This window comes from Hyperolius riggenbachi, chromosome 5 (genome assembly GCF_040937935.1).
Source record: "Hyperolius riggenbachi isolate aHypRig1 chromosome 5, aHypRig1.pri, whole genome shotgun sequence".
In the NCBI taxonomy this organism is placed as follows: Eukaryota; Metazoa; Chordata; class Amphibia; order Anura; family Hyperoliidae; genus Hyperolius; species Hyperolius riggenbachi.
Window position 1 is genome coordinate 293,166,080 of NC_090650.1, and position 24,337 is coordinate 293,190,416.

Sequence of the window (24,337 nt, forward strand, 5' to 3'; positions counted from 1 at the left end):
TTTAGGGTCACAGTGTTTGTAGTAACAAGATCCCGATGGCTAATCAGCAGGTACAGGATTGCGGATGTACATCGGTGAGCATCTGAGGATCATGCATTTGTAAAGCAGATTTCAATAAAGCAGTCACAGATCCAGGGGCATAACAATAGGGGATGAAACCCCTGCCCTGGGGCCCCCCTAGGGCCCGATCAGGGCCTTTTTGGGGGGCAGGAGGGGTCGCAACATAAGAGGAGAGCGTGGCTGCACATCGACCCTCACCTTGGGCTCTCAGTGCTCCCCTCCTGCAATCATTAGTGGCAGCGGGCGGGCAGCAGCAGGCTGAACACATACCTCCTTCACATCGGAGGTCTCCGATCTCTAAAAGCTTCGTGCTACTTCCTGTTTACACAGGAAGTAACATGAAGCACTAAGTGATCTGAACCTCCGGCGCGAAGGAGGTATTTGTTCAGCCTGCCGCCGCCCGCCTGCTGCCACTAATGATTGCAGGAGGGGAGCACTGAGAGGAGAGCCCAAGGTGAGGGGGGGATGTCCCCCCCAGCCGATGTGCCCCCCAAAAAGGCCCTGAGGTGGGGGGGGCAGGATTTTTACTTTTGCAGGGGGGCCTGGGGATTTCTAGTTACGCCCCTGCACAGATCCATGCTATGCACTGATGTGGATAGCTCTTTTTAAAAATATGTGCTGCCCTTGATGACGTCACGCCGCCACCGCCGTTCCGCCGCACTGATTGGCCGCCAGGTCCCCGGAAAGAAGAGCCTTTATATGGGCATCCCGGCGGCCGGGAAAGCAGCACACAGCCGGGGAGAGAGACTGGAGTCCCGCTGCACAGCGCGGATCGCACGCGGGACTCCAAAACCACTGTAATTCAAGGTATTTACCTACCCCGAGCTGAGCTCAGGATTACTGCTCTGGGCATATTTTTGCTACCCCAAGCTCATCTTGAGGTTACCGCCAGGGAGGTTAATAAACAAAAAAAAAAAATTAAACATTTCTTCTTTGCTCTAAAAGATTATTTACGGCATAAAACCTACTACCACAAAGACATTCAAGTTAAAAACAGCACTTTGTTTTTCAGTGGAAAGCTTTTTACTTCAGTGGGCAGCTTCTGGCCACATCTGAAGAGGTGATAACACTATCTTGGTATTGCACAACCCCATATTATGATAAGCACTTACCAGGACTCATCACATATGAATAGTTTATCAGCTAATAACAAACCACAGACACTTAACTTTGGCAAAAAGTCCGCTGCCATTTTTTGGGGTAACACAAGGGTCTGAATTACTGCATTCAGAAATTGAAAACACAGATGATCATCAAGTTTATTATAACCAAAACCAACAGAAATGTTGTAATAAATTATACCATTGTATACAAACAAATGTCCGCACAGGGGTGACATTACCCAATGACTGGCACCCCATTAATGGCCACGACGGGAAAGACGCAAAAAGGGAAGGGTGGGGGAAAGGTATGGGTTCTTTTCTTCTTCAGCCGGCTGCTAGAATGTCGCAGCCGACTCTTTTATAACTGCTCCTCCTTCCCTATAGGCTGCTCCAGCAACCCACGAAGCTGCAGCCAATCAGCGGTGCTTCTCTCCTTCTCCCCCAGTCTCCGGGGCCCGCACCTGAAACAATGAAGAGGGGAGAGCCAGTACGAGTGTATTAACCCTCTAGGGTCTGGCTCTACCATGCAGGCACAGGCTAATTGCCTGTGTCTGTACATTTGTTTATATTCCTTTTTTAGCTACAATTAGTATTCAGGCAGCAGAGTGCTGACACTGAACTGCACTGAGCTGAGAAGCAAAGAGGTGAGAAATGATCACTAGGTAGATTTTAATATATAAATACAGCAGATATGCAATGAAATGCAATGGCAGCTTTCAGAGCAGATAAACTGTACTTTGGGAATTTGTAATTTGTAAAAAGACAATATTACTTGTGCATAAAAGCAAATACGGTAACTGAATGGGTGATAAAAAGTAGGAAAACATTTTTATTTAATGTTATGTCAGTTTTTTTCCCACTTTAAGAAACTGGCACTAATCATATTCTATTCTGTGGGATTGTGATATTGAACATTTGGCAAAACTGAAAAAACGTTTGCTCAATCAAAGTACAAGCTAGAATCTGATTGGTCCTTAAAGTTATGGCATTTGGCAGTTTCTGTTTCCTTCTTGCACTGTTTTATTGAGTAAACTAGGTTGAGTCCCAAGACTGTATGGCTGTGCATTATTATCACATAGTTACAATACATTATAGCATGTGGTATTGGTATAAAGTGTGTATATAGTAACAAGAGACACCATGTAGGAATATTGTTACAAGAGAACAAATGTTACCAGAGTGGAGAATATACAGACATCAGAAGACAGCACGTGTTATGCATCATCTATGTATATACTAGACATTACTGCATATGTTACCAATGAGAGGCATATACAATGCATACATGTGTCCCATTCAGAGTGTGGTATCAGATTATTCTGTACATAATGAAACACTCAACTGCCTGTTATGAAAGCAGCTGCAGGCAACCAGCAAGATTACATAATCACTGATCACCTAAAGGTATGGAAGACACTATGAGATCAGTGAAAGAACATAAGCAATCCAGCAAACCTGGGCTGAATTTTCATAAATTGGGAAGCAATATTCTTTTATTGGGAGGCAATAGTCTGTTCCTCTCGTCAGGACATTATAGATCATAATGGGGTGACTCGAAGGTCAGTGAATCGGCAGATGTACAGCTGCAATCAGGAAAACTTTTTATAATAAATACAAACTATCCTAGGGTTAATAACGAGACGTTTTTGTTGTTAGCCTGCACAAACATGGAATCACAAGCCTCTCTACAGTATTTTCTGTAGAACTCCAGTGAAAATAATGTAATAAAAAAAAGAGCTTCATTTTTACAATAATTATGTATAAATGATTTAGTCAGTGTTTGCTCATTGTAAAATCTTTCCTCTCCCAGATTCACATTCTGACATGTATTACATGGTGACATTGTTACTGTGGGCAGGTTATGTAGCTGCTCCTAGCTGTTTTGGCTGTTACAGACAGCTGTAAACAGCCATTTCCTGTCTGTGAACATTGTTACATTGTGGCTGTTAAAAAGCGGAATATAACCCTGCATTTCAACTTTGCTCTAAAACATTATTTACAGTATATTATATGCAACCAGCATTTTTTTTTTTACTAGACCAGCATTGGAAGGGTTACACAGGGCTTTAAAGTCCCTTGAGATTTCTGTAGACGCATCCGAACCTGCAATTAGATACATTTTGTTTACATACATGTATCTAATTCTTGAATGTGACTCATCTCTCACTGAAAAGGAGCTTGGAGGACTGCCAAAGAGTGTGTAACTGTTTATCAATAAATACATCTAACTAAATACAATGTAACAATCTGACTTCTGCAGTTCTCTCCACGGAACTTGAAACGTCTGTGTTTAACCCTTCCAATGCTGGTCTAGTAAAAAAAAAAATGCTGGTTGCATATAATATGCTGTAAATAATGTTTTAGAGCAAAGTTGAAATGCAGGGTTATATTCCGCTTTAAGCTTGGAGGTGTAATCTCCACAGTCAGCATACAACACATAAGCTGACGTGAAGGAGGTACACACACCAGCACAAGGGATCAGGATATCCCCAGTTTAGTGGAGGAGAGGACTGACTCCAATAGGAGATTGTGGTGCACAGAGCCGGTGCAGATCCGAACAGCCACAAACAACACTTTCGTAATAACGTCTCAGCGCAAAGTAGCGCTGAGCGCATAAACCAGGACTGAGGAGATCAGAACAAGTAGACAGAATGAACGCTTGCTAGCTAGCGATTACTTAGCGACAGCAAGCGTCCAAAACCAGACAGACTGGAATGAGGCAGCCAATGCGTTGCGGCGATGGCGTGCCTCACAAAGACAGGACAGGAGAGACAGGAAATAGCAGGATCGAGATAGATGAACGTAACACAGATAAATATACAATAAGTATGTTTTCCTAGCGTATTACAATTACAGCAATCAATTAAACTATTTGTAAGGTCTGACTAACATATGTATATATCGGCAATGAACCGATATATGACATAAGCAGGAACGCTGACTAGGACTGGAGTAATACAGGGAACAGGACTCAGAAGGATTCGCTATCTCTTCGCAGAGATGAACGCAATCCACAAACAGTAACAGAACAGGATTCAGAAGGATTCGTTATCTCTTCGCAGAGATGAACGCAATCCACAAACAGGACCAGGAACAGGATAACTAGCTCAGCACGGGTGTTCACGGTACGCGCAAACTACCAAAACGTGCTGGAAAACTGACTAACTGAACACAGGAAATAAACAGTTCGTGTACGTATATATCAGCAACACTGATATATCAACGTAACACGGATACAAGGAAAATAACAAAATGCGCAAGTATGCGTATATATTGGCGATGAACCAATATATGACACAAGACAAGCAAGTAGCAACTTCTAGAACAAGAGCAGAACTAGGAGGACTCGCTGACCCCTTCGCAGGAGTCAGCGCAGTCCACACGGACCAGGAACGAGGTGGGGCACGAGCAGAGTAACAGATACAATCTGAGACTATGGTAGCCCATGAGGCATTGCAGGAAGCAGTTCTTTATACTGAGGTTATCCAATGGGAGCAGACCTGCAGATTCCCACACAAGTGAATGGTAATTAATCACAGGCTGATAGCAGGAAAAGGCAGACAATGATATGCAGCCTGCAGGAAAGGGACCGCCCCTCCACTGCAGCAGACAATGTTTGTCTACACAAAAGCATATCAAACTGTCATAAACTTCAGAGCGACTGCAGATGGAATCAGCAACTAGTCCAAGTGCAAACCAAACCATGCAAGCAAATGCATGTAATGACATTAGAACTGCTTGGTTTGCAATACCACTGCAGTCAGCAGTAAACTCTGCAGAAGCGATCATAACAGTACCCCCTCCCTTAAACGCGGCCTCTGGACGCCTATGAAAACTGACATATTTCTCCTGAACCACCCAAACCAAAAAATCAGAAGTGGGAAATCCAGCAAACTGATCTGACTGAAAATTCATGAAGGTCGGATCCGTCCGACAAAACCAAATTCCCGAATCAGTCTCACCAAAACTAGACCAATTGGAACCAGAACCTACCGAACCATGCCCGTCAGCACTACAAGCCTCAGTGTGACACCCATCAGAACCACGACTTCCAGAAAACAACCCCAAGAAACTCTCTGCGCGATACCCACCGCCTTCCAAGGACTGTCCAAAAACGCCAAAGCCTTTGCAATGCCCACCGGAACTGTCCTTACCAACACAAAACCCACTGTTGAACCAATCCAAGGTACCAGGACAAGTTTCCTCAGAGATCTCCCAGAACACTTGGAAGCTCCAAAGAGATCCCCACAGGTCAGAACGCCCCTTAGGCTCACATGGAGAACCATCAAGAACCCCTATGGAACCCAGGGCAACTCTAGAGTCAGGGTCACAAGGACAAACATCAAGATCAGGGTTTTTAGGGACCAGAACCATCTCCGGGCATGCAGGCCAACCGGCAACATCAGAACATGTCTCCACTAGGGAAGCGTGTGAGCACGCCAACACAGACACACTTGGGCACTCTGGCATACGAAGCACATCTGGGCACACCGGCACAAGAGAGACTTCTGGGCATGTCAAGGAACTGCAAACCTCAAAGTCAGTCAAGGTAGGACCGAAACCAGGACTGGGCAAAAAAAAATCATCATGACTAGACTTCACAGTTACTGGATTCTCACTAAAAAATGCAGGATCAGACTTAGATGTCTCTGATTCCAGCAAAGTTATTAACAAATCATGTTCAGGGGCATTTACAAGACAGGACAAATCTTCTGATGTATGCACCGAACTAGACAGGGTTCCCATAACTTCTTCTGGACTAGACAGAGACTCATCAAATACACTGGATTGGAGCTCATGAAGGGCTGCAAAACAAGTCAGTAGTGCAGCAATCCCCACTGAACTAGGCAAAACTGAGTAACTCACTGGACAGGAAGGGGACTCAGGAACTTCTGCCACACCGGCCAGAGAACCAGGATTTTCCAGGATACAGGGCTGGGTTTCAGAAACACTCCATAACCCGGACTGAAATTCTGAGATTTCTATTATTATTTTTTCCAGCGAGTCAGAATTATCCATGTTACAGGGCAAGACTTTTGAAACATTCAGAGGACAGGGCTGGAGTTCCTCGGCTGTTACAACACTGGAGAGGGACTCAACAACATTGGTTAAATCAGACTGTGTACAGGGCAAGGTAACTAACACACTTGCTGACGAGGACAAAATTTCAATGGCTTCTGCTTCGCTGGGCAGAAATTCATCAAGTTTTATTAGAGCAGACTGTAATTCCAAAACAGCTGCTAGACAAGTGAATATTACTGTAACACCAACTGAGGTAAGCAGTGCCTCAGACTGTTCTGCTAGAGGGTTTGAAGTATCCAAAGTACTGGGTGAAGCATAAGACTCTGTGACCACAGCTTCACTGGACAGGATCACCGAACAGTCCACACTGCAGGGCAAAACCATGGAAGCACCTGCTGGACAGCATAATGATTCTGTGACCTGAGTTTCATTGGAGAGATCTACTGCACAATTCATGGTACAGGGCAAATTCACTGGAACATTTTCTGAACACGGTAATAATTCTGCGATTTCGGACTCACATAGCAGACGCTGTGAGTTATTCATGAGACTAGAGTGAGGTGTAGAAACAGGAAGATCAAAACACAATGTTTGCGCATCTAAATCACCATTCAATTGTGAAATTGGAAAATTCAGATGCTGGGGTTCTGAGATTTCTGGACAGGATTGCTGGGACTCAGAAACTGATGTAGTGCATCTATTGGCATCTGCTGGATCAGACAGGAGTTGAACTTTATTAACACAGGTAATTTCTGCAGAAGTGTTTGCAGAGACAGGCAAGATTTTTCTGGTGTCTGTTTCACTGAACAAAGACTCATGAGTACTGGCTAAGCTGGACTCAGAAGTCAGCAGGACCTCTGGGTCCTCTGCTGAGAAATTTGTGCATGGCAAGATTAAGGAAGCATCAGTAATTTCTGTCTTACTGGGAAGTAACACTGAGTTATCCATGGTACAGGGTGGAATTACAGGAACTTCAATTTCACACAAAAGGAGCTCTGAATCACTCGCTGAATCAGCCAAAGGTGCTGAAGCAGGCGAGTCCTCAGGAACTGAGGAAGTGGAACAATCTCCACTTGACAGTGTGTCTTCCCTGGTATCAACTGATTGAATCGCATAAAAATCGTCCAGAATCATTCTCCACACATCGATCAATGGAGCCACAAAGTCATACCCACACACACCAGTTTTTATTAGGTTATAGGCAGACTTAATGCATGCATTCAATACTAATTCACTCTTTGCACTGTAAAACTGACAAAATGAACTTGCATCTTTCTTCCATTCATAGACCAGGGCTTCCATCTCTCCTTTCTCAAATGGAGGATCCCATGCATATTTAACAGCTGAACATTCCGGCTGATCATAGTTTGCAAATGTGTCAGTGGCAGAAACATACATTGGGTTATTTAGCAGGTGATTGGCCGATTTCTTATTCCTAAGGATCTCCAATACCTGTAGCAAGTGTTGAACTGTAGTGTATGCAAATTTCCCTTGCTGCACGAATAAATTGATCTGTTCAATACTCTGTAATATATCTTCATAATCATATTCAGATAATTCATTTAAACAAGAACTTTTATTTTCCCTGGCTAGCAATGAAAGTTCATTAGTAGTTTCATAGGTCCATTTGACTCCCCTGAATGGTGACTGAATTTCATTATCTGCTACTGGTGGAGTCTCATTACAGATCTGATGCGCAGTCGCCAAGGGCAACGACTCCGCTGATTGTAACGCTTTTCTTTTGGAGCGTTTACGTTTGGCTTTAGACCCTGCTGCCTTAGCAGAAGAAAAGTTATCAGAACAATTATCTGCTTGCTGATTATTTTTGTAGGCAGTAGAAGGAGCAGCTGATTGACAAGCTGCCAGGAGCTTATCAAAAGGGCTAGGCAAATCGGTTTTGGGCAGCCAGTTATGGATCACAAACGCTAGAAATTCCAGTGGTCTTTCTTTTAAATTGGTATGATCCAAGACATCGTAGGCCCACTGGAACAAATTTCCCTTAAATAAAACATAAACTAGCTGGGGGGCCCACGTTGAAACAGGAGTAGCCTGTAGCTTGGGATTGGCCAGGAACCTGGTACATTCAGAAAAAAACTCATTTTCTGTTTCAGAATTGAGCTTCTCAAATTTCTTAAAGGAACAGGAACCATAACAAACAGTGTCATTTTTGCTGGGAACCCCCCCCCACAATGGGGATTGGTAATGGGGCTACCATAATGTTAAGCTTGGAGGTGTAATCTCCACAGTCAGCATACAACACATAAGCTGACGTGAAGGAGGTACACACACCAGCACAAGGGATCAGGATATCCCCAGTTTAGTGGAGGAGAGGACTGACTCCAATAGGAGATTGTGGTGCACAGATCCGGTGCAGATCCGAACAGCCACAAACAACACTTTCGTAATAACGTCTCAGCGCAAAGTAGCGCTGAGCGCATAAGCCAGGACTGAGGAGATCAGAACAAGTAGACAGAATGAACGCTTGCTAGCTAGCGATTACTTAGCGACAGCAAGCGTCCAAAACCAGACAGACTGGAATGAGGCAGCCAATGCGTTGCGGCGATGGCGTGCCTCACAAAGACAGGACAGGAGAGACAGGAAATAGCAGGATCGAGATAGATGAACGTAACACAGATAAATATACAATAAGTATGTTTTCCTAGCGTATTACAATTACAGCTATCAATTAAACTATTTGTAAGGTCTGACTAACATATGTATATATCGGCAATGAACCGATATATGACATAAGCAGGAACGCTGACTAGGACTGGAGTAATACAGGGAACAGGACTCAGAAGGATTCGCTATCTCTTCGCAGAGATGAACGCAATCCACAAACAGTAACAGAACAGGATTCAGAAGGATTCGTTATCTCTTCGCAGAGATGAACGCAATCCACAAACAGGACCAGGAACAGGATAACTAGCTCAGCACGGGTGTTCACGGTACGCGCAAACTACCAAAACGTGCTGGAAAACTGACTAACTGAACACAGGAAATAAACAGTTCGTGTACGTATATATCAGCAACACTGATATATCAACGTAACACGGATACAAGGAAAATAACAAAATGCGCAAGTATGCGTATATATTGGCGATGAACCAATAAATGACACAAGACAAGCAAGTAGCAACTTCTAGAACAAGAGCAGAACTAGGAGGACTCGCTGACCCCTTCGCAGGAGTCAGCGCAGTCCACACGGACCAGGAACGAGGTGGGGCACGAGCAGAGTAACAGATACAATCTGAGACTATGGTAGCCCATGAGGCATTGCAGGAAGCAGTTCTTTATACTGAGGTTATCCAATGGGAGCAGACCTGCAGATTCCCACACAAGTGAATGGTAATTAATCACAGGCTGATAGCAGGAAAAGGCAGACAATGATATGCAGCCTGCAGGAAAGGGACCGCCCCTCCACTGCAGCAGACAATGTTTGTCTACACAAAAGCATATCAAACTGTCATAAACTTCAGAGCGACTGCAGATGGAATCAGCAACTAGTCCAAGTGCAAACCAAACCATGCAAGCAAATGCATGTAATGACATTAGAACTGCTTGGTTTGCAATACCACTGCAGTCAGCAGTAAACGCTGCAGAAGCGATCATAACAGTGGCAGTGTGCCCAGAGTACCGCGGTACCCGGAGCTTCTTGTGGGAGGGGTTTCACCACAATATTAGTCATACAGCGCCCCCTGATGGTCTGTTTGTGAAATGCAATAGATTTGTCATGTAAAAGGGGGGTACTGATTGGGATAAAGTTAAATTCTTGGTCGGAGTTTCTCTTTAAAGAGACCCTGAGCTGTGTGCTAAAAAGGAAAATGGGACTTAGCTGGGGCTTCCTCCAGCCCACCGTAGCCCGTGAGGTTCCTGGCATCCTCCTGGCCCCCTCTGTGGTCCCGGGCTCCGTTAATGTGCCAACTTCAGGTGAAGCCATGTGTGCTCGCCCCTCTGTCCTGTAAAGACTGAACCACACATGCGCAGGACTCTTATGGTGGCCGGTGTGATGACGCTATGGGTGCACAGAGGGGGCGAGCGCACGTGACTTCACCTGAAGTTGGGGCATTACCGGAGCCACCAGTGGGACCGCGGAGGGGGCCAGGAGGATGCCAGAGAGCTCACAGGCTACGGTGGGCTGGAGGAAGCCTCAGGTAAGTCCAATTTTCCTTTTCAGCACACAGCTCAGGGTCCCTTTAAAGGACAACTGAAGTGAGAGGTACATGGAGGCTGCCATATTTATTTCCGTTTAAGCAATGCCAGTTACCTGGCAGCCCTGCTGATCTGTTTGGCTGCAGTAGTGTCTGAATAACACCAGAAACAAGCATGCAGCTAATCTTGTCAGATTTGACAATATAATCAGAAACAGCTGATCTGCTGCATGCTTGTTCAGGGTATATGGCTGAAAGTATTAGAGGCAGAGGAAAAGCAGGGCTGCCACCAACTTTACCAGACTTTTCTGCACCAGGCCCTTGGTGTGTGGTATAGCTTTTATTTAGCAAGTCCAGTTGCTTTTGACTTGTTACTACTTGACAAACAATGCAATGTCATTATAAATGTCCATTCACCTGTAAGGTGCTGTGGTCTCATATTACGATGCAAGTGAATTATGCTGGACAAGGCTTGTTCTCCTCATATTTACGGTAGCTTCTGGTGAAGCAGGTTGTGTCGCCGAGCACTGAAATTAGGCGCCCTCATAGCAGCAATGTAATACTGCTCGGGGTGCGTAAGGGGAATTTGGGGGGCTCTGGCAGTTGCCGGACCCCAAATTACATCTCCCACCAAGTTGCGACGACTCGGAGGGGAAATAGTATTTAAAACCGCCGGGGAGTTTTGCGACAGCAAGAAGAAGAGCCGTCATTCAGCTCTCCCACCACCCAATGCATTGGCGACGCGTACATACATACGTATTTCTGATGTGCTTACTTCCATGACAGGCAGCAGACTGGGAATGGCTGGTGATTTTCTGGCTTTCATTTTGATAACAATACCAGTGCAATGTCACTTGCATATTAAGTGCCTTTATTGGCTCAAATACATGTGTGTAAATTCTTTAGAAATGAAATAAACCCCATGAAGTAACAGTTTGGCATGGCTGTGTACTCGGCCACTGAAGCTGAAGCCAGTTAGAATGAAATCATAAGGAAAATGTGTTGACTTCGCACAGTCTCAGCATTGTGGAATTTCAGCTGCTCATCTTGGACAGTGTAACCTGGCCCAGCTTGTGACCCCATGCTGATACTCACAGAGCGATACTTCTGCAGCTTGCCATACATGTAATGATGAATTCCAGACAAATGTTAAAACTCATCCTGACCTTTATCAATTTTCTAGTCTCTCCCCCCCCCCCCCCCTACACACACACATCTCAGAAACAGGGTTGTGAAAAGGTTCCCTAAAATGTGTATTATAGGAGCAACCACCTTATCTACTCAGAGGGCTTCATAACAATGTACAATGTGCGCGCGGCACCGGTTTATTGAAATCTACGCCCTGGCAGCCAGATAGCCATCAAAACAGGGCGTAGATTTCAATCAGCGCAGTCCTAAAGTAGTTAATATCCATACTGAGCACATTGTAGTGTGTTAATATGTCCACTCTATCAGGGCTCAATCTCACAGGCAACTATGCACATAGAAGTGGCTCCATTAGGTGGCATTTATACATTCTGACCACAGGCGCACAAACATGGAGCAGTTGGATGTGTGAGCGGCCACCATGCAGACTGCTTAGGGCCCTTGCACACTAGCTGCGCAGCGTTTGCATTTTTGCAGCATTTACGTTTTGGAAAACACATTTCCATTCACTTCAATGAGGATTGCGGTAAAATTTTGCTGAAATTCCTATTCAAGAGAAAAGAAGTGTGTTTTTCAAAACAAAAAGGCATAGGAAATGCTGCAGAAATGAACACGGCACAGCTAGTGTGCAAGGACCTTTGCTGAAGTTTTTCCTCAAGGCTCTGTCCTTGGTCCCCTCCTCTTTTCCATCTACATACAGTACATGGTCTTGGTGACTTAATCAACTCATTCGTGTTTCAATACGACCTGTATGCAGATGATACACAACTGTACCTCTCGGCCCCAGACCTTAACTCCCTCCTCAAACATGTTCCAGACTGCTTGTCTGCAATATCCTCCTTCATGTCATTTTTCTAATCATCATCTAATCATTTTTCCACCATCTCTGTCCACCTCTCTGCCTGAAGTTACAATAAATGTTAATAACACTCCCATAACTTCAGTGCTTGGGGGTGATATTCGACTCATCTCTCTCTTTTATTACGCATGTTCGCTCCATAACTAGCTCCTGCCATCTCCAACTCAAAAACATATCTCACATCCGACCTTTTCTCACTCAAGACACAACTAAAATGTTAATACATGCTCTTATAATATCTTGTGTGAACTACTGCAACATACTACTCCCCCGCTTCAGTCGGTACTGAACTCAGCTGCTCGTCTCATTCATCTTTCTTCTGGATCTTCCTCTGCTCCCCCTCTCTGGCAAGCTCTTCACTGGCTGCCAATTAACCAGAGGATCCAGTTCAAACTCCTAACCCTAAACTAAAAAGCTCTCAACAATCTTTCTCCCCGGTACATATCCTCACTAATTTCCAGATACAAACCCAATCGCCATCTCAGATCTGCACATGATCTTCTGTTGTCCTCCTCTACAATTACCTCCTCACATTCACGTGTACAAGATTTTGCACGCACTACACCCCTCCTCTGGAATGCCCTCCCACAACACATCCGTCACTTGCCAACCTTTGTTACCTTTAAACGCTCTCTAAAAACTGTTTCGACAAGCATAAGCGCTACCTTAGGCCACTTCCCTTTGTCCTAAGACCAAATTGCACTCCTACTAGGTATCCTAAAACACACCGCCTCTATATATTTGTTGAATACTACCCCTCCTCTTGCCCCCCCCCCCATTCCCTTTAGATTATAAGCTTGTAAGGGCAGGGCTCACTCCCCCCCTTTTGTGTTTTCAAAATTATTATACTTTTTTTTTATCATGTTACTTTTATCACTGTCATTACCAATTCTGTATTTTGTTTCTGTATTTTGTCACCAGTTATGTATCTTGTATATTGGGGCACACCATTGTCTGTATTATTATGTACCCCACATTTGTTTCTTACTTTGTACAGTGCCCCGGAATATGTTGGCGCTTTATAAATCAATAATAATAATAATAATACAGGCAGCTGACTAGATAAGGTGGTCACTTCTATTATGGAGGCATTTTGGGAGACTTTTTCTATGTTGGAGAGTCCACTAAAGAGGGAATTTTACTTTAAATGGAGGTGGTGTTATTGAGGAACTGCAAAAGCATGTGCATTCATCTATTATATACAGTGAGAAGGGTTACTCAACTAGACAAATGTTACTCATGGACCAGAGTTCGGCATTTTGCATTTCTTTCTCTTTCTGTGGCAGTAAAAATCTTTAAAGAGACTCTAACAAAATTTTCCGCCTTATTTCTTCTATCCTATAAATTCCTATACCTGTTCTAATGTGGTGTGTCTTACTGCAGACTTTCCTAGTTGCACAGTGGCTGTATTATCTCAGTTATATAATCAAATCTTCTCTCTTCTGTTGTCTTTGTCTTTGTCGGGCACAGGCACTCAGGCTGGAATGTGCTGCTCTGTTTGTGATAGGATAGAAGCTATACACACCCTCTCCACGCCCCCTGCAGACTTTGTGTGAGTCACAGAGTGAGCTCCTCTCAGCCTATCACAAGCTGGTAACAGCCATGTCTTTTGTTTGTAAACACTGCCAAAAACTGGCAATTACAAGCCAGGATTGCAGCAGGGAGTGGCAGAAACAGCACAGAGGGGCCCAGGAGAACATAATGAATAGAATGGTATGCTTATTATTGTAAGAATTTTAGAGATTCTCTTTAAGCCAAAGTAAAAATTTGAAAAACAAATGTTTCTTGTTAAATAAATTGATCCATTGCTCACAGTGCCTTATAAACATGGTATTGATCTCACCTATTCAGCTGAAAGTAAAAAACACAATAGTTCTTTTTATGTTATACAGGAAACATATCTCTTGGCAAAAGAATGAGCATGACAAATGTGTATTGATGAACTAAATTCAGCATAAATCTCCTGTTTATTCTACTTTATTGATTGCAGGTGGTTGCGATTGATATGGATATGGCATTTTTTGAACCCAAAATGCGCACCATACTGGAGCAGAAGTGTACATCTGATAAGGACTGCAACTTCTTCGACTGCTTCTCAACTTGTAATTTGAAGACATTCATGTGTGGAGCACAAAGAGAGAATAATAATCTGCAAGTAAGTGAATTGTAAGCAAAATCCAGATGTTGAGGGTCATGACAATGGATTACTGACATAACCTCCCCCCCTCAAAAAAACCCAACATATATATTCTATGAATAAATGAATCATGTGAGTAGAACCTGGAACTCATTAAAGTGATATGAAACTCAAAATAACATTTATTTTTCTAAAACATTAACACAGCAAAAAAAAAACCCCAGAAAACAATTCATTTTATGTCACTGAAAATCATATTTACTCTTAGCCTTTCCGGTTAAGTAGAAGTTTGAATTATTAACCTTTCCAGTAACTTAGGCTAGGTTCACAGTGGCCACTGGCCAGCTGCATAACGCACATGTTATAATGAGTGTGAACAGTAATGGAGACTAGACATAGACTTTAATACAAAACCTAAATGCAGCGAGTTAGAATAATACAATCCGTTACAACTCAGTACTGTGAACAGGCCCACAGAATTGTATAGGCAGTGAGTTGATATGCACAATTATTCTGCAACGCAACTGACCACTGTGAACTAGTCCTTAAAACTTTTTTCTTATTAGTATTATGCTGTGTGTAATGCTCAGACTATAGGTGAACTCTGAGTTTTATCCCACTTTAACCACATCATGCCATGGACTGAACGGAATAAGTGTGCACATGCATGCGTGCTCCCACTAAATGTGCACAAATAGGATGTTTATAAATTTCCACATTGCAAGAAGTGGTTAAATTAACCTTAATCAATTTGTTTGGTTCAAAACTACAATTTTTTTTTTTCACCCTGACTTGTAAAAAGTATCTTCAAAAAGTCCTTAAGTGGTTCCCCCTTTTAAAACACACAACTGATGGCAGCTGATGCCAAATATCTCTTTTACCTTGTTAATAATAAAGATGATGCATTGAAATGAATGAATTTCTAAGGCTGGGCTGTTTCCTGCTCTTCCAAAGCCGTCTTGTCTAAACTCTGGGCCACTAGAACAGGCTCCATTTAACTATGTCGCCCATTGTTAAAGCAAGCAGATCTCTAATTTTTTTTTAACCTGCAAGGAAGAAAATGTCTGGTTTGGGATTGGTTGCCATGGGCAGCAAGGACCTTTTTGATTCAAGTGACACTCTGTTAAAATGATTTGCAATATTTTACTGTCATAGTTGTGAGATAATAAGTAAACCATTGTCTCCCTCCATATCGTAAGGATAAAAGTTCTGCAGCACAAAGTGATAATCTACAAACTCCTTTCTCCTGCATTCATCCAGTGCGGTCATGTTTCTGTGATGACATTTAGTCTTTCTCAGGCCATGTAATGCTTTTCAGATCCTTTACACAAAGTGCTAAGTGCATATTCCGTGATATAGAACCAAATCTGATCAGACAGTTAAAGCATTATATAAGACTTCAGAATAACATCACAAAAATGCTAATGCACACACATAATAATTATAAAATGTATGTAAGCTAGCTATTATACTCTTATTAGTAATGATTTATATTGTGCCATCATCTTCTGTGCCACTGTAGAGTAAGAAACAAACATAGGTACAAAAAATGCAGACACTGGTATACAATAAAATACAGACATTGATACAAAATACAGAATTGGTAAACATCATAGCTGTTACAGTGATAAATATACCATTAGTGGGAAGGTTCGTGGCTGGGTGGATTGTGGGTGGTGGGTGCTCGGGTTTGTAACTCTTTGTACCACTATTCATGTTCGCAAGATATTTTTAATTTTAAATTGTATACTTGATGAAATGCAAGAATAAATAACCTAAGAAGCAGTGCCGGTTTCTCTACCTTTGCCTACTTCCTGAACCAGTATTTATCCCTGTACCAGAGCACGCTCATATTAGGTTTATCAAGGGAAGGAGTGGAACTTTTGCCGCCAGCAGCACCGGTCCAATCCAGTGGAACCTGTAGTGCCAGCTTCTGTGTATTCTACGTGTGTGTGATAACATGCAGGACATACTGTATTTTCCGCCATATAAGACGCTCCGGAATACTGTATAAGACGCATCCAGGTTTAGAGGGCAAAAAACAGGGGAAAAAAATATAAACTGAACCTGGTGCGTCCATATTTCAGGAGCGTCTGGTACATGCCCTCCCCCAAATGGTGTCCTCCTGTGTACCTCATGTGTCCTCTTATCTTGCCCTGTCTACCCTAAGTGTCCTGTGGTCCCCCCCTGTGTCCTGTGGTCTCTTACACTAAGTGTGCTGTGGTATCCCCCCTGTGTCCTGTGGTCTCCTACCCTGTGTCCTGTGGTCTCCCCCCTGTGTCCTCCCCCGTGTTCTGTGGTTTCCCTCCTGTGTCCTGTGGTCTCCCCCCTGTGTCCTGTGGTCTCCGCCCTGTGCCCTGTGGTTGACCCCCTGTGTCCTGTGGTGCCCCCCGTGCCATGTGGTTGCCCCCTGTGTCCTCTGGTCCCCCCTGTGCCCTGTGGTTGCCCCCCCATGTCCTCTGCCCCCCCCGTGCCCTGTGGTCACCCCCCTGTCCTCTGGTCCCCCCTGTGGTTGCCCTCCTGTGTCCTATGGTTCCCTCGCGTCCTCATGTTTCCCCGCTGGGCCTGGCTCACTGCTATGTGTTTATCCTGCCCCCTGCTTATGTCTCCGGGCTCCCCCCCCCCTTATGTCTCCGGGTCCCCTGTGCAGTCTGTGCCGGCTGCTTACCTCCTTCATCTTGCCCACAGCGATTGAAGACATCCAACTTCCCTGTGCGGCTTTCTCTAGTGCCAGCTTCTAATGACGTGTCATTGATGACGCGTCATTAGAAGCCGACACTGGAGGAAGCCGCACAGAGGAGATGGATGTCTTCAATCGTCGCGGGCAAGATGGAGAAGGTAAGCAACCGGCACAGACTGCACGGGTGACCCGGAGATATAAGCGGGGGGCCCGGAGACATAAGCAGGATAAACACACAGTGGGGAGCCAGGCCCAGCGGGGACACAGGCAGGGAATCGGCAGTTTGTATCGGCGGGTGTTCGGAAGTCGGGGATTCCCTGCTTTTGCCGTATAAGACTAGAGGAAAGAGGAGCGCTCCATAGTGTATTACCATAAAAGATGCTTTAATACGCAAGGAATAAAATTGTACTTACAAGATGTACAAGGAATATACGCATGTAAGCGGGCAGGTCATCCGCTATATCCCCTCCTGCGGACAGATCGTACGCTTCTGTGGCCAGCAGTGCGCACTCCGATGTAACCGTTGCTCGTCTCGCTGGGGGTGGGCGGAGCCTAGACCTGGCGTGCCTGTAGCGTCATTACGCGTTTCGGTGCTCTGCGCCTTCCTCAGATGACGTCACAGGCTCTGGCACGTCCTATTTGTACACAGCCGTTGCTAAGGAAAGCTACGGGTGCTGTGTAGGGTCATTTTATGTATATAGCAGCGGAATGCACAAATACAAAGTTAAGGGAGAATGGGCGGGGATGCAGTCGATTATAAGCTAGCCTTTTGCGCTCAATCTCTCCTCAGAAGTTTACATTTAACCATAAATATATCTTATTGACAGATAGTTACATAAATATGAGATTGATACCCATTAGACATTTTTAGACAATAAACATCAATACAAATATAGATAAAAATATCCCTCAAAATTACTCACTTTAAATGAAATTTAAGCAATAAAATTACTAGTGATCATTCTTTGAAGCAACACTGGCTGCGCAGGTAAACTCCTCCGCAGCCTGTAAAATTCCAATTGGATTGACCACAGAAGCCAAACCATGGTCTTAACAACATGACATCTTTTTTACACACACTTTCAAATCTCTAGCATATAATTGTGAAAGCAATCTTAAAACTATGGGCTGATCTATTTAGAATTTTACTGCATGCTTATTCGGCAGTTTGTATCGGCGGGCGTTCGGAAGTCGGGGATTCCCTGCCTTTGCCGTATAAGACGCAGGGACTTTTTCTTCCCATTTTTTGGGGAGAAAAAGTGCGTCTTATACGGCGAAAAATACGGTAAATGTGAGAGATCTCTCTCCAATGTAAGAGAATAGGAAGGAAACAAGAGATGGGGCAATACATTAAGTCTGTAGCCAAAAGTGGTGTGTTTTCATTTTATATTCAGAAAGAAGCAAAGTTTGGGCAGGGGCTGAAGGTAAATGGCCTGAGCGAGATTTTATCTTTGTCTGAAAAGGTGAGCTTTTTTAGTAAAGATTTCAAAGTTTCTAGAGTGACAGAGTGACTCTAGAAGTTTCTAGAGTTCTGGAAGGAAAATGTGGAAATAGGGAGAGGCTGATGAGAAATAAAGTGCATAGCAGAACCATGCTTTCTTCAATCAGAAAGTGCGAGAGAGGAAGTGGCCGGAATGGCACTCAATTCCCTTTCCGGTAGGTCTATGGAAGGGGGTGGTGTGACCAGCGGCAGGTGAGTTATTTGAGTACAGATCTCATAGGGGTTAATTCACTTAAACTTTGTAAAATTTCAGTGCGCAGACAGAGCTCAGAAATTTTACAGATGTTTATAACAACGTAATGCGCATTGAACAAATAGCGCCACTTGTGTTATATATACAATGTGCTTGTGGCTTCTTTGATGCGCATTAGGCAAATAGTGTATAATGCATGTTATATACATAAGCGGAGTTGTGCTATGTGTGCAATGCATGCTAGATTGGTGGCATTAACACTGGTTAAATTACAGTGGGCTGTGTGCCTATGGCACTTTTTTTGACATCTAGTGAATCAACCCTATAATGTGCAAACAAGAGCCTGGCTGTTATCAGGGGGTTAGGACCAGCAGCAGTCATTACCACCACTGTTTCCTATAAAATAAAGGTATTTACCAATGTTTTAATCAATTGAACTTCATTTAAATGACTGGAAGAGGCTGTGATTCAATAATAAAAAAAAGCTGGGCCAGGTCTTTAAGTGATGTAGTGGATATGCACTCCAAACTACCATTGTAATCTGAAGATAACTTTGGCGAGAAAAGAAAACCTTCCATGAAATGAATATACAGGTTATATCGGTGTGACTCTGTAGAGATACCACACTCAGTTATAATTATAAAATCCTTTTAAGTCTGGGCAATAATTCATATCCATTTCCAGGTTCACAGATGACTCTCCATGGCTGGTAAAGCGCAGGGTGCTTCTTATCTGATGACAAGTCTGCTGGTGCAGATCAGTGAAATGCATACATTTGTAGCAGACTAATTAGTTGGTCTTCACACAGTGAATTCCATGCACACACTACCCACTCATCCTGTGCATTCACTGCAAGCTGTTTATAGAATATTTAGCAAATTTGTTTCTGCACAGAGTTCCCGCACTTTTGGCATTCAGACTTTGTTTAACATCTTATTAAAATCAGTTTTTCATCAAAGAGAGCTGAACTAGTCTGGCAATCAGCCCAGATATATAGAAATGACTCAGTTATTAGCCACCATTGGCTGTCAGCAGTGATATTTCAGGTAATGCTCTTTACCTCTTGCTGGAAATAGCACATCTTTTGTACAAATACTCTTAAGCCATTCAAATATCCACATAAAAGGCAATCAATAAAAAATAATGTTATATTAAATGGAGTGCAGGGCTAACTATAAAACAGCTGAGGAGGCAGTTGGCATTTACAGATAAAAAAAGTTATTTTTGGAGATTTAGTATTTAGCTGTCATTCCCTAGCTTTATAGGCCACGCTCAAATGGGATATATTTAACCTTGGAACTGTAGACACTCAAAATTATCCCTACGTTAGTTAGTTATTAAAACTGTCACCATGTAATTACCGGTGCATTGCTTCTATTTCCATTCTACAATTCAGGTCATGTGATCATACTGGCAACAGTAATATAATTCTTCTGTCACACTGGCATTTACCTTAGGGCCCATTTCCACTAGGAGCGGTGCGATGCGGTTACCGCAGGTGTCTTGAAACACATGCACAGCAATGGAAGAGTTTCCACTGCGTGCATGTTGTGTGGAGTGGTGCGGAGCAATCCGAGAATCTGCAGCATGCTGCAGATTCTCGCACGGCCGCATCTGCCCGCAGCCATGTCCCATCTCTTCCAATACACTTCCGCATAGGGAGATGCAGAAGTGATGTGGCCGGAGGCAAAAGTGATGCAATGCGGCTAGGTAGCCGCATTCGCATCACTTTGTAGTGGAAACCGGCCCTTAGTGGTTAAAGAGGAACTGTCGCAAAAATTTTAAAATGTATAACACATACAAATAAGTACATTTCTTCCAGAGTAAAATGAGCCATAAATTACTTTTCTCCTATGTTGCTGTCACTCACAGTAGGTAGTAGAAATCTGACATTACCGACAGGTTTTGGGCTAGTCCATCTCTCCATAGGGGATTCTCAGCATGGCCTTTATTCTTTATAAAGACATTCCCTGAAAAAGATTTATATAAAGATGCTGGCCAGCCTCCCTGCTCGCTGCACACTATTTTGGCAGTTGGACGGAGCAACTGCCATTCACTAAGTGCTTTTAAAAATAAAGAAAACCCTGAAAACCCCCCTATGAGAAGATGGGCTAGTACAAACTCTGTCAGTAATGACAGATTTCTACTTTTTATTGTAAGTGACAGGAACATAGGAGAAAAGTAATTCATGGCTCATTTTACTCTGGGAGAAATGTACTTCTTATTTGTATGTGTTTTAAATGGTAAGATTTTCGTGACAGTTCCTCTAAGCACTGATAGTGAGGAATCACCAAAATGCAGAACTGAATGTCAGCAGTTTGTTTTTCTGTCACTAGCTGAGACACTACTAAATCTGCTAACAAAGGAACACATCACTCTGATTGCTACTGGGCTCAGTGTACCTGAAATCATTGTAAAACTAATGAAGGAAAAATGCCTTTATGTATAAGCGGTGACATATTTAGTCCTGTCAGGTGATCTCTGCAGAGTGTTTGTTTACTGAGAGCTCTAAGCAAGTAGAAAATATACCTGGTCACCCATAATGCTCTGGGGGATGATAGAATTCCCCATATTTAATCAGCCTAGGCTAAGCATCACTGGGAGGGCGGAGTTACATACCAATATACAGCATTATAATTACCATAAAAGTGGGTATCTTGAATAATTTACTGAATTGTACTATATTATTCCTAGACCTACAGTGCCTCTTTAAGTGATAGATAAGGTGGAAATTAGTATTAGTTTTTAGTTTAGCGTTGGAAAGTTAAGGTTAGGCATCAGGAAGAGTTCAACGCTGGGGGTAAAATTTGACATCAACAAGGGGTTAAAGTTGGGGGAATAAGAGTTAGTTGGCAGGAAGAGGTTAATGCGGGGGAGAAGGTTAGGTGTCAATTCAGGAAAAGGTTGATGTTAGAAAGAGGTTATGGCAGGCATCAAAATGAGGTTAAAACTAGGCAGAGATTAGGGGTCAGGAAGTGGTTAAGGCTAGGGGGAGTTTAGGGTTAGACATCAGGAAGGTAACTCAACATTAAAGGAGCCATTGCAGTTAAGTAAGCCATAGAGGAGATGCAAGACAACACTGCCAAAAGCTGCAAACGTAACCACTTGAGGACCACAGTCTTTTCGCCCCTTAAGGACCAGAGCCTTTTTTTCCATTCAGACCACTGCAGCTTTCACGGTTTATTGCTCAGTCATACAACCTACCATCTAAATGTATTTTACCTCCTTTTCTTGTCACTAATACAGCTTTCTTTTGGTGCTATTTGATTGCTGCTGCGAGTTTGAGTTTTTATTATATTCATCAAAAAAGACATGAATTTTGTCAAAAAAAATGACTTTTTTAAATTTCTGTGCTGACATTTTTCAAATAAAGTAAAATTTCCTATACATTTGAGCGCAAAAGTTATTCTGCTACATGTCTTTGATAAAAAGAAAACCATTCAGTGTATATTTATTGGATTGGGTAAAAGTTATAGCGTTTACAAACTATGGTGCCAAAAGTGAATTTTCCCATTTTAAAGCATCTCTGACTTTTCTGACCATCTGTCATGTTTCATGAGGTGCTAAAATTCCAGGATAGTATAACTACCCCCCAAATGACCCCATTTTGGAAAGAAGACATCCGTACAAGTATTCAGTGAGAGGCATGGTGAGTTCATAGAAGATTTTATTTTTTGTCACAAGTTAGCGGAAAATGACACTTTGTGACAAAAAAAAAAAAGTTTCCATTTCTTCTAACTTGCGACAAAAAAAATGAAATCTGCCACGGACTTACTATGCTCCTCTCCGAATACCTTGAAGTGTCTACTTTCCAAAATGGGGTCATTTGTGGGGTGTGTTCACTGTCCTGGCATTTTGGGGGGTGCCTAATTGTAAGCACCCCTGTAAAGCCTAAAGGTGCTCATTGGACTTTGGACCCCTTAGCGCAGTTAGGCTGCAAAAAAGTGCCACACATGTGGTATTGCCGTACTCAGGAGACGTAGTATAATGTGTTTTGGGGTGTATTTTTACACATACCCATGCTGAGTGGGAGAAATATCTCCGTAAATGACAATTTTTTGATTTTTTTTTAACACACAATTGTCTATTTACAGAGATATTTCTCCCACTCAGCATGGGTATGTGTAAAAATACACATCAAAACACATTATACTACTTCTCCTGAGTACGGCGATACCACATGTGTGGCACTTTTTTGCACCCTAACTGCGCTAAGGGGCCCAAAGTCCAATGAGTACCTTTAGGATTTCACAGGTCATTTTGCGACATTGGGTTTCAAGACTACTCCTCACGGTTTAGGGCCCCTAAAATGCCAGGGCAGTATAGAAACCCCACAAATGACCCCATTTTAGAAAGAAGACACCCCAAGGTATTCCGTTAGGAGTATGGTGAGTTCATAGAAGATTTTATCTTTTGTCACAAGTTAGCAGAAATTGATTTTAATTGTTTTTTTTTCACAAAGTGTCATTTTCCGCTAACTTGTGACAAAAAATAAAATCTTCTATGAACTCACCAAAGTCCTAACGGAATACCTTTGGGTGTCTTCTTTCTAAAATAGGGTCATTTGTGGGGTTCCTATATTGCCCTGGCATTTTAGGGGCCCTAAACTGTGAGGAGTAGTCTTGAAACCAAATGTCGCAAAATGACCTGTGAAATCCTAAAGGTACTCATTTGACTTTGGGCCCCTTAGCGCACTTAGGGTGCAAAAAAGTGCCACACATGTGGTACCGCCGTACTCAGGAGAAGTAGTATAATGTGTTTTGGGGTGTATTTTTACATATAACCATGCTGGGTGGGAGAAATATCTCTGTAAATTACACATTTTTAATTTTTTTTACACGTCCATTTACAGAGAGATTTCTCACACCCAGCACGGGTATTTGTAAAAAATACACCACAAAACACATTTTACTACTTCTCCTGAGTACGGCGATACCACATGTGTGACACTTTTTTGCAGCCTAGGTGTGCTAAGGGGCCCAACGTCCTATTCACAGGTCATTTTGAGGCATTTGTTTTCTAGACTACTCCTCACGGTTTAGGGCCCCTAAAATGCCAGGGCAGTATAGGAACCCCACAAGTGACCCCATTTTAGAAAGAAGACACCCCAAGGTATTCCGTTAGGTGTATGGTGAGTTCATAGAAGATTTTATTTTTTGTCACAAGTTAGTGAAAAATGACACTTTGTGAAAAAAACAATAAAAATCAATTTCCGCTAACTTTTGACAAAAAATAAAATCTTCTATGAACTCGTCATACACCTAACAGAATACCTTGGGGTGTCTTTTTTCTAAAATGGGGGCACTTGTGGGGTTCCTATACTGCCCTGACATTTTACGGGCCCAAAACCGTGAGTAGTCTGGAAACCAAATTTCTCAAAATGACTGTTCAGGGGTATAAGCATCTGCAAATTTTGATGACAGGTGGTCTATGAGGGGGCCAATTTTGTGGAACCGGTGATAAGCAGGGTGGCCCCTTAGATGAC

The 24,337-nt window shown here is 43.1% G+C and overlaps 1 protein-coding gene across 1 annotated transcript in view; it reads left to right on the top strand.

The window, feature by feature from the left end:
• Positions 1-24,337, top strand: part of DIPK1C (divergent protein kinase domain 1C) — a 117,099-nt gene that overhangs the window by 89,114 nt on the left and 3,648 nt on the right. Inside the window, exon 3 of the mRNA XM_068234666.1 lies at positions 14,332-14,496. Within this exon, the coding sequence (XP_068090767.1) occupies positions 14,332-14,496 (165 nt within the window). The remainder of the gene's footprint in view (positions 1-14,331; positions 14,497-24,337) is intronic.